The sequence below is a fragment of the Tigriopus californicus genome, chromosome 2 (assembly GCF_007210705.1).
Source record: "Tigriopus californicus strain San Diego chromosome 2, Tcal_SD_v2.1, whole genome shotgun sequence".
Lineage (NCBI taxonomy): Eukaryota > Metazoa > Arthropoda > Copepoda > Harpacticoida > Harpacticidae > Tigriopus > Tigriopus californicus.
Window position 1 is genome coordinate 12,983,618 of NC_081441.1, and position 11,381 is coordinate 12,994,998.

Sequence of the window (11,381 nt, forward strand, 5' to 3'; positions counted from 1 at the left end):
GATGCTAACTCTGCACAAGCCGATTGTCCAGCCACATCTTGAATATGCCTCACCCATTTGGGCTCCAATGAGTTCAGCAGGTTTGCAAAAGGTCGAACAAGTCCAAAGATGTTTCACTAGGAACAGCACAGGAATGAGAGAGCTCTCATATTGGGAGAAACTGGAAAAGTTAGGACTGTACAGTGTTCAGAGAAGGTACGAAAGGTATCTGATACTGTACGTCTTTAAAAGCATCCATGAGCTTTGGCCCAACCCAGGATTTAGGGTCAATTCTAGTGACCGTAGAGGCTTAATATGCGTTTTGAGAGCACCTTCAAGTCCTCAAGAATCCAGGCTAGTTCGGACAATGAAGTCCACTTCTCTTGTTTCTCGACCTCCTTCATTGTTAAAATTTGCTTCTCTCTTATATTTGTAGGGAATACGTAGGCCTTGTTGATCAGGTAGCATCTTTCAAGTCAGACTTGGACAAATTTCGAGATAGCATTCCAGATCAACCCTGCATTCAATGACTATCTCGGTCTGAAAAGTCAAATTCGCTGGTAGACCAAATATCATATAAAGATTGAAAGGTAACAATTAAACGAATTATAACCTTTCATTTTAATAGTTTAGAGTTTTTCATTCCCTGTAACGGTTAGAAAAGCCCGTGAAAAAACAAAAACAAAAAAGGGTTGAATTGATAGCTTATTTCACACGAGATCCCCAGTATCTCAAAAATGCTTAATCTGTTCCCCGGGTTAGGGCAAAGCAAATTAAGACATTTGGAGTATTTTTCATATCCTATTTCACATTAAGTAAGGTTCATAGTAATGCTGAATACTATACAATCACAGATTATCTAAGTCGTTCAAATTCTTCAAATTATACATGCCTTCATTGGATCTCGAGAAACTGATTTTTCCTCGTTCAATCTTATTTAAACCCTTTTGATCGTTGGGGCCCTTATTGGAAAAACGTACTCGAGAAGCAACGTGACTATTGGTTTATACACGGTTTTCATGGAAGATATGCCTTTGGATTTCAATGTTCGATATTTTCAGCCCCAAGCAACTTCTGATTGGATATACCCTTCAAATTTGCCGTCATCTTGTTCATTTATCCTAAGATCCTTGCTTGAGCTTCTTGATTGGGTCGAGGCCTGCCAATTACCAATGTAACTAGCGGAGTCTGTACAAATTTGGTCATAAGTCATAATATAGACCATATTCAGGTCACAATTGGATAAATTGATCATGTAAAAATAAATCATAAACATAATGTGGCAATAAGCGGGTTTGCAATATGAAAGAGAAAATAAATGAACTTAAAACTCATCCTCTCCACATTGATACGAAGCTGTTGTTTGATGACATTTTAGAATTTCCATTGTATCAAGGATCAACTCTGGCAAATCGTATATTCAAGTTGCAACCTGGATTGAATTGTCTAAAGCTCGGATTATCAGTAAAGACATGAGGAATACAAGTGACATGGATCAACATAAACTCTAGAAAAAATGACGTCGTAGCTTTTATCAACAGCAGAAGCCACAAAATCAAAGCCTCAAAACATTGTGTATTTTTATCTATTGAGTGTCTCAAGTTGTTGTGATGTGGTTAGAATATAAATGAGTTGGGATCACGACGCTCAAAAAAACCCCTTCGGCAATGGCATGTGTTTCAAGGCTCCAATAGAGTTATGAATGATGTTGAAAGTGTTAATGATAAAGATCATGAATTGCATTTGACGGTTGTAGGAGGTATGAGGGTTCAAACCTGAGCTAAGTTTTGTGAGGCAAAGGGTTGGGTTGAAAATAACTGATCTTCCCTAAAAGCTCGTGTCACATTCCCCAAAGACACGTAGGAATATTAAAACCTTTTGATGTTTTTGTAAGATTGAATCGTGGCAAGTTTTGAATCCAATTAAAGTTATTAAGATGCAAGGTGAGATATATGTCAATTTCCCGACGAGTTTTGAAGCTATATCTACTAGCATTATTTTCATTTTTTTCATGTCGTACTATGGGTTTTCAATCCCGGATTCTTGCAAAAGGGACCAAAAACCAGTCAGATATGCTTGTAATCCCAAGGTTATCAAGACGAACGACCATTACCTTCAATGCCTGACATCCGTGATACTCACACAATAACAAGAAAGTAGGTATGCACAATACATTTACATTACATTCTCGTACTGTACTACATTAGATGCGCTTGCCAACATCATTAACCACTGCGTGTATGTAGAATATACCAAAGCATGCATATTAATATACTAGACGGCGCAAATAGGCAGGAAAAGGAAAAGTCGAGTGTGACACTACTTGCCTGTAGATGAACAAAGGAGGTAGGAGCTCCTCCCAGTAGTACACATCCCAGGTTTTATCCGGGTCCCAAGTGTGTTCACACATATTGTAGAGTCTCATGAGAACGCTCATATTGCTGATATTTAAGGCCTGAATGTGTTCCAAGCGCAGGGAACAATTGCTCGCAATGTCCTCCAACATGGGCAGAGTCAAGTCTGAAAAGGGGAACCATACATAAATCTTAAGGGACAACCTTGGATAAATATGACACCCTTTTTGGGCCAAGTACGTCATTTGAAGAACTATTCTGAAATGGCATTTTAAACTAGCTTCATGGAAGATTTCGATGAATTAAAAGATCATTAGACGTGAATTATTTATTCATGGCATTACCATCGCAATCGATAGGCTTGTACTCTTGACTAATTAATTTTGGGTTCATTCATGAAAATGTTTACTTTTGATATTGTAAACTGAAAAAATCAAGGCGAATTCAGGTTTTTGGCCCAATTGACATAGAATCATTCAGTATCCCCATTGGTCACAAGGTCGTCAAATACGACAAAATGAGAATTCACACAAATAACTGTCGCACTTTTTTTTGCGGACTTCCTTACCGCTACCGGGATTACGATAAGAATTTCATCATTTCCTCACAGTTCCCAATTATTGAATCCAAGATTTAACAAGTGTTTTTAAATTGATCCTTACTCTTTTTACCACTTGGCAAAACAATGCCACCTTCAATCTGCGATAAAAAGAATAAACTTGAAATCAACTTCTGCAAGTTTTGCCTCAAACAAAGTTGGTTTAAAACTTTCGCCATTCCGCGTTGCCATTACTTTAGTATACAACCCGTGAATTCTAAAACCTTGAAGAAGAACTGATGAATATGCCCAAGGATTGTTTTCGTCTCGAGTCGCTCTTTTGGTAAAATGAATGTTCCAGTATATGCAAAGTTTTCCGACCCAACTTACTTCAAAGTAAGTTAGAGAAGCTTTAAACAATCTAAGTAATTGACCAAAGTTCATACTGGTAAGCACTTATGGTTTTATTGAGTTGCAGCGTTCCCTGTTCTCAAACTTTGTGATTCTTAGAAGTTTCACTCTTGCAATCTTAATTAAACCTTCAAATCAGCTTCAAAAGCTAGCCTCATTCATCGAAAATTCAAGGTGACTATTTGGTAAAAGATTGGAATCTTACCATCGTATTGACCTTCATCCAATTCCATTTTAGAGGAGCGAAGGGTGGTCTGAAAGAGTTGAAAATGTCACTTTATTTGCAAAACGTGAAAGTGCGGATCAGAATCAATATTCTTCGAGCACATCAACGAACGAGTGCACTCCCAGGAAAGATCAATATCGCAGTCGAATTGGCCACGCTGATTGTTTACCACTCTGCGAGGAGTGGTACCACATGGCAAATGGGGTCAGGATTGATTTTAGCACTTGAACGATAAAAGTAACTAAAATGAATCATTTTCTATTTTTTTCCAGAAGAAGGGTACCGTTGAAACGCTTCTTGAGATCTTACGCATATTGTTGGATCCTTAATGCAACAACCATTTGATGACGTCACATCATTTTTTTAGGGAGGACTCGGTCTGTTTGGCCATTTAAGAAATGCATTGTACTAGGATATCTAACGTTTCTACTTCGAATTAATTAAGCAATTATTTCTAGATTCAATTGTGTCAGTTTCATTCGATTCAAAACCTGATGATTTAAAACGAGGTTTCAGAACAAAAAAGCAAACCACTTATTGATTTAGGTCAATGAAGACGAAAGAACAAACAGAAGTAAGAAAGTACAGAAAGTATACACCAAACTGGACCAATCTATGCCCATTTGTTTGAGTATTTTTGATTGCAACTCAACACCACTGAACCATCACCAAACACTGAATGAACGGATGAGCTCAATTCAAACGTTACTATTGCCGATTAAGCGAAAAACTTTACAACTTTACTTATGCATAAAGAGGCCTCCTTCTTACATCAATTCGATCTGGTGCTAGAATAGACAACCAAAGAATGGAGAATGGCCCACTCTAGATTTAAACTTAATTTGACTTCTCTTAACATACCATGCACGAGAAAAGTTGTTAGCCCAATTTGTTACCGTGAACCCTAAATAGGTTTCGAGAAAACTCACATACATGAAAGTCAATGTTGAAAATCATCAATAAATATGGAAGAGTGGAATTCGCAAAACTAACAACTCTCTGACTTTCAAAACCTTGAACCACTTATAGTGTAGCCTAAAGACGATATAAATCGGTTATTTAACTCCTGGTGTGTTCCACATTGAGATGGTCTGAAACAGATACAGATTGAAGTAAAACTTAGACCCAGTCACTAATGGTTGGCTTTGTAAAAACGTTATCCCTATACTGAATATTTTTGACAAACATAAAACATTCATACACATCCAAATTGCCATGGAGAAGGATGGGGAAAATGTGAAGCTATTTATGGTTCGCTCAATTTGAAGACATTTAAAGGTTCAATGCTCAGCGGAGTTTGAGGATAAGCCCATCGGTGAGATTATAATCGGTAAAGGCAGGAATGGTTGAATCAGTATTTTAATATATCGTGCAAGGGTGTGACAATCCACAAAATGAATAGGCAAACAAAATTGCAAAATTGCATGTGTCTTGCTCAATTCAATACTTTCAGTCTTCGACCCAAAGGACAAAATTGTACAATTTCCCCTATCAGAGGACCATGAATTAACGGAAATATATTCCTCCCATAACTCGAAATTTAAAATCCACTTGAAACGACCCACTTCAACAGATTTTCAAAGATGAATCACCACCCTTCAACTTGGTCTATTTTTTTTATTGATATCCTTCCTATAAGGCACTTTGATTTAACAAATCAACTTATCTTCCTAGAAAAGTGAAAGGAATGAATGTCGTTATTTTGAGGGAGTGTCATTTCTCTCATTCTAGAAAGTTGACTTGCGTTAATTGGCACTGATCTGGTTGACTTTACTGATGGGCTGAGTCAAGCTTTTGAAGCCGGATTCGACAACTGAAGCAAATCTTGGACTATAAAGTGGCGCCTTATGACTCTAGCGTCAGCTAACCTCATCTTCCAAGAGCTACAATAGGGACTCTTATTAGAAAGCCAAAAGTCAGGAAGAGATTAAGAAACATATTTATTTCAAAATGCTTATATTTTTCCTTTAATTTGAGGTATCGATTTGCGTAATTTTCAAAGATCACATAAGATCATTTTTTTTAATAATCGCACAAAATGAAATACGAAGTCATGGGAAACACATACCAAAGTATTATTGTTGTAACTCACTCATCTTTTGACTACAGAGCCATTTCATTTAGAACCACGTGAACATGATCCTGAATTACTGCTTTAAGACAAAAGGCTAAATTTTCATTTAATTTGATTCAGGTTACCTTTTCTCAATTTCTGCACTAGCAATGTCAGTTTTCTGGATTATGTTGCATAATGTTATAACACAGTCAATGCTCCTAGGTGGCGCTTGATTCAGATGTCGTCATTTCACAATCCATCACTTTGCCTCACTGGCTTCTAAAGCTTAACTCAAACCATCAGCAGTTGACTTCAGGCTTTGACACAAAAATGACCTACTTCGAGAGAAAAAAATCTAACCCTGAGCAATAATCAAGTTTATATTAGGTATATAAAGAGCCATTTAGGTTTTTTTAGCACCAAGTCTTTGCTTCATTGACTAACAGACAGGCTAGAGCTAATGCTCTAAGAACCGTTTGTTTAGAGTCTTGTTTTGTGGGTGATTTTGTGCCTTCTTTAATCGCAAAAACTAGATGGAACCTCCATCAATTAAATATGTCTTCGCAACATAACTCTAACATATACTCAATATATGTTTTCTGCTTGCAAAACTGATCATTTCAGATTCTGAAAAAAGGGGTTTCTATTTTGTAAAGAGATCATCAAGGCTTCATCATAATCATCATCATCAAGGCTGCCAGAAAAAGGTTCATTTGCCACAATGACCAAAATCTCCCCTTGTAGTCTCATTACAAGGGATTGCTTGTACGTGGGTTCTCATACATTAATGGACATAATAAAAATTATTTTGTTATTGTGATCTTAGAACTTCATTGTTTGACTCACTTTCAAACGCGGTTTAAAAAGCTTGCTTGGTTATGGCTTTTGTGCTTATATGAAACACAAGTATGCTGATGGTGCCGCCTGTTCAAATTACAATACTTAAGTTCGAACAGTTTACATTTCAATCATCTAATATTTCAAACGAAACTGACAAAATGCTGCAATTCAAACATTGAAACGAAAGCATAGTAAATTAGCTAATTGCTCCAAAAACAACCTAGAGCTAAATTTGGCCTTGTAATACATCAATAAAGGTTACATCACTTTTCAAGTGGCGTCTTTAGGGTCATCTATCTACAGTTTAAAGGTCTTGGTTCTTCAAATTTGACTCAATTTTGAAAGAAATTGGTATGATTTCCTTTCGGCATATGTATATGACGTTTAGGATTGTCCATTTGTTTCAGAATGAGCCAAGAACTAGTGATATTTTAAAAAAGTAAGTATTTTTTGTACTTGTGAATTTCACGATAGAGTGTTCACACAATGTTGCTTTTGGGGGCTTAATTGATATTGCCATGTATTTATGTTATAGACAACCACAATTTTGCGAGATTGAAGTACGAGCTTAGAATAACACCACCACATTTTCAGGGCGTCGCTGAATAATTTTAAGCACAATGAGTGCAATAAAAAGATACTTTAAGCGATAAATTAAAATTATAATTTAAAAAAAACGGACACAAATATACAGAGCAAATGTCTTAAAAAGATTTTTTTGTGCTTTACAATTAATTTTTATGTATGTTGCATGTGAAAAACCAGTAATTATGATCAAGGACTTATATCTGTCTATTGGGAAACCTTCTTGGAAAAGATTAAGAACTTAGTAAAGACTTTGACCGCAATAATCTGCTCTCAGAGTTTCAGTTACTTAGCAACAAATCTATAAAAAGACAATACGAGACATCTCTTGGACCGGAATAATTGCATCCAAACGATTGGTAGACATTTGGCAAACCTAAAGAACTAGAAACAAGTGGGCGAAGTTAATAACCATTTTTTTGCAGACTTGCTTACCGATACTTACCGTTACTGGGATGGGAATCCCAGCAGTTCAAAACGAAAAATGCATTCATCTTACTTAATTTAATTTGCATGTATTACTTGATCGACCAACGAATTAGAGTTAGCGGATCTGGCCAGCCCTTGAATGTAAGGCTGATCAGGAATTTAGTCAAAAAACTTGTCCAAGTCTGACTTAAAAGATGCAAATGGATCAACAAGGCATACATTTTCCATGCAAATTTGAGAGGGAAGCAAACTTTAACAATGAAGGAGGTCGAGAAACAAGAGAAGTGGACTTCATTGTCCGAACTAGCCTGGATTCTTGAGGACTTGAAGGTGCTCTCAAAACGCATATTAAGCCTCTACGGTCATTAGAATTGACCCTAAATCCTGGGTTGGGCCAAAGCTCATGGATGCTTTTGACAATCGACTTGTACAGAGTTAGCATCGTGATGCTATCTCTGGACTTAAATGTGCGATATATCCAACCACTCATTTGTGTGGTTGCTTTACCCACCTTCAACTGGATATGCTCATCAACCTTTCCACTATCTTAGAGGACGAGGCCTGCTGAATGTCTTTGTCTTCATCATCTACTAGTGGAAAGTCTAATATCTTAACTTTGGTTTTTTTCTTGCTCACGATATAAGGTGAGGTCTATCAAGTTATTATCAGCCGGAATCTTCCAATTACACATTGAATCACCGCATATATTTCACTCACTTGGAGCACTACTCACAGACACCAAAAAATCGATCATCATTCTCAAGTTTCCTTATGGTAAAAGGAGATTAATGGCAGTATAATCAATTCCGGTAAAGCCATCTGAAGAATCAACAAAGTAATCCCTGGAGAAACAGATAATTGGCTTCAATCAATGCCTGTTTCAAATTTTGTACCAAACCCAGTGAAACAATATGTTTCGTGTTTGTGGTCTAGTAGGGGGCGCCACATGAACGTTGCTTGAGATGAAAAGCAGTGTACTTGCATCTTGATTACCTTCACAATATCATTATCAAGAAAATTGCAATCATGGAAGATCAAAGCCACCTGGCCTTGAGTGGAATTCAACCGCAAAATTGGGTGCATTTTGCCAATTTTTGGATCAGTGAGCCATATGGACTTACTAAAAACCTCACCCGGGCCCAAAAATGATCTAGTTCTTGAATATAATTGTTCGCTCACAATATGAATGTTTTTAGTGTCATTGACGATCATGCTTTTATTTTTAAACTGTTGCTCAACTCCTTTTATACTTATTATTGACTTTTACCTGTGTTTGGGAAAGTCTTAAATCAGGCCAGTTTATAAGTCTCAAATTGGTGACAAATTCGCTCTTTCTAAAATATTTCCGCTTTAAGTACACCTAATTGTTTCAAATACATTCCTGTAATTCCAATATTTGTGGAACATATCGTTTGAATAGTCACGCAACGTTGACGACAATTATCGGGGTATCCCTGGATGTTAAAGTGCATATTAACAAGAAATGATGTTCGTGCTTGAGTTGTAATTCAACATCATAATTTTCTATATGCCTTTTAACTCGGATTATTTTTTAATCAAGAAATACACTTGAGAGACTAAAGACCCTTGACTACGTCAAAATACAGTGTTAGTTCATAAGCGCAAAACAAAACCTAGAACGTTTCCCAATTCATTTCATCTTGACAAAATGGCCTTTAACTCGACAAGGTTCCATGTTCCAATCAATTGTTTTGTTATCCAACTCCAAATAAAGGAACGGTGTCTATGACATTGGCCGTTTTTCTCAAGCTCAAGTTTTGGTACTGAAGAAAAATCATCAATTTCTTTGATATTTGTTATCGATTCTCGTTTGCTCTCCTGAGGGTCTTTTTTGATTTGATGAAGAAACGTGTGTTCCCCCCTTCGAAACAAGATACTCAAGTACTCCAGATCACAGAGCCTAGGAACCACTTTTGTACTTGGAAGGCAGCTTTGACCATAACCACCGAATTGGGATAATTGAGCTCTAAGCCAAAGTTCGTGATCTCCCCACCATTTGGGTATTCCGTAGTGCATCTCGAAGTAGATGATTGAATTAAGAAGCATACTGGGTTCCCGATGAAAAAGGTTTCCCATCATCGTTGTATAATCTGTGGGAAAGAAGCTCTAGAAACAGTCTCGTAATCTAGATTTGATGTGTCAATATGTTCAGTGGAAACTTTTCTGGCTGAAAAGTAAGTACTGAGTACAATCCCATGGGTAAATAAAGAATTTGAAGGATTGAACCATGTATGGCATGACATGCTCGTATCAGCATTGGCATCGATTTTCACGCAACGTCGTATATTATCGGAGGAGAATGATAAATCGAATATTTCAGTCATATAAATAAGAAGTGATGAATATGTTTGTTAAATCGTAAGGAGAGTTGATTGTAAATATGCCGCGAAAATGCAAGAAATAAAACAGGATCTGAAAAAGAAAGTTTTGACAGGCTTCCTTTCAAAAGGTACTACAACAGCTGATGTGAATAACTTGAAGTTCTGGTAAAAAATTACGTTGAAGAAAAAGACATTTCTTGTCTGTTGACCCAAGGTCCGTCATTATTCGGTTTTTACTCAAAGCATCCAATATGATTTACTAAACGGAAAGACAATAAATGTTATACAATTTACTTTAAAAATGATAACACTTTAAGTTGCAACTTTGGGTGGAAAACAGCCACCTTTTTCGGACTTGGTCAAGTAAATATCAACCAGATAACTTACGAATACAAAAGTATGAAGTGCTTGTTCTAGCACAAAATGCAGTTGAGCTATGCATCATCTTTTTTTAGACAAAAACTATTTTTCCTTTCTCATCGTGAACACCAAGATACAAGATACTGCAGTACATTGATAAACGCACTCAAAGGCCCACGATCATGTCAAATGCCAAGGGAAAACTGAAGGAAACTTTGAAGCACGTCTGCAGAAGCCGACAACGGGATTTTGAGCATGAGGCACCCAAAGATACTCATCTATTAACGAATAGCCTAATTGACTTATCCGTTAGGTTTATGCTTAAGCGTATAAAGATAAATTCCCTGTCTGCTACGAATCGTTGCATTACATTTTACCTTCAATGAAGCTTCAGTGACCTAATATTGCATTCAATTTATCATTTGTACCTGTTGAAAATCAAGTTATTAGAGAGGCAAAGTAAAAAATAGCCCTTTTCCAGCAAAATACTTTACTAGAAGGATGGGGTATCCATGTTATGTATTAAAGTGTAGTTGGTTTTGACGCCTTATAACTTGTAACTTGGATGTTAAGATGAGTGAAGACTTAGAAGACGCATTCTTTTTACATTTGTAGCCGAACTGCTACAAAATGAATTCAATTATATCGGTTGTATGAAACATATTGATCCTCGATACATTTGTAAAGCCTTACTGATGAAAGGGTACATGTCAAATTGAAGTGCACAAAGAATACTGATGGTTCTTCACATCAAAAGCATTGTTGATTGAGGATACAAGACCGAGAACCGGTTCAAGTTTAGTATTGTCTATTGCTATATGATATTATCAAAATTACGGTTCGTGCGAAGGACATCTTTTAGAGAACAACACGTCTCTCACTTTCCGATCTGCACTTACTTTGTATTTAGTCAAGTCCGACCGGACGACCCCAATATTCTTCCAAAATAAAAACAATCTACTAATTGACAGTATGGTTTTTTTTTAACTTCAGGCAAAATAAACCCACAAGGAATGTTCCCACAAGAAATGGCGTTGTTTCTGGGGACTGCGATCAATATTCGAAGAGGTTGGGTAAAAACACTTCCAAAGCTTGATTTCATCGAAGCACATCCGGGAGCAATAGACGAAAATGGAAATGGAAAGGTTTTAGTGGCACATTTGGCATTTCAATCAATTGCAGCTGTTGGTTTGGAATCGAAGAACAACAAAACTTTCAAAGCTTGATTGATCCAAATTAGGAACAAAGGGAGCCCGCTTCT

The 11,381-nt window shown here is 36.8% G+C and overlaps 1 protein-coding gene across 1 annotated transcript in view; it reads right to left on the bottom strand.

Annotated features, from left to right (window-relative positions):
* Window positions 1–11,381, bottom strand: part of LOC131893341 (G-protein coupled receptor 54-like) — a 26,483-nt gene that overhangs the window by 13,523 nt on the left and 1,579 nt on the right. The window contains exons 2-3 of the mRNA XM_059243340.1: window positions 3,488–3,536; window positions 2,307–2,499 (exon numbers count right to left, since the gene is read on the bottom strand). Of these exons, the coding sequence (XP_059099323.1) occupies window positions 2,307–2,499; window positions 3,488–3,515 (221 nt within the window). The 5' untranslated portion in view covers window positions 3,516–3,536. The remainder of the gene's footprint in view (window positions 1–2,306; window positions 2,500–3,487; window positions 3,537–11,381) is intronic.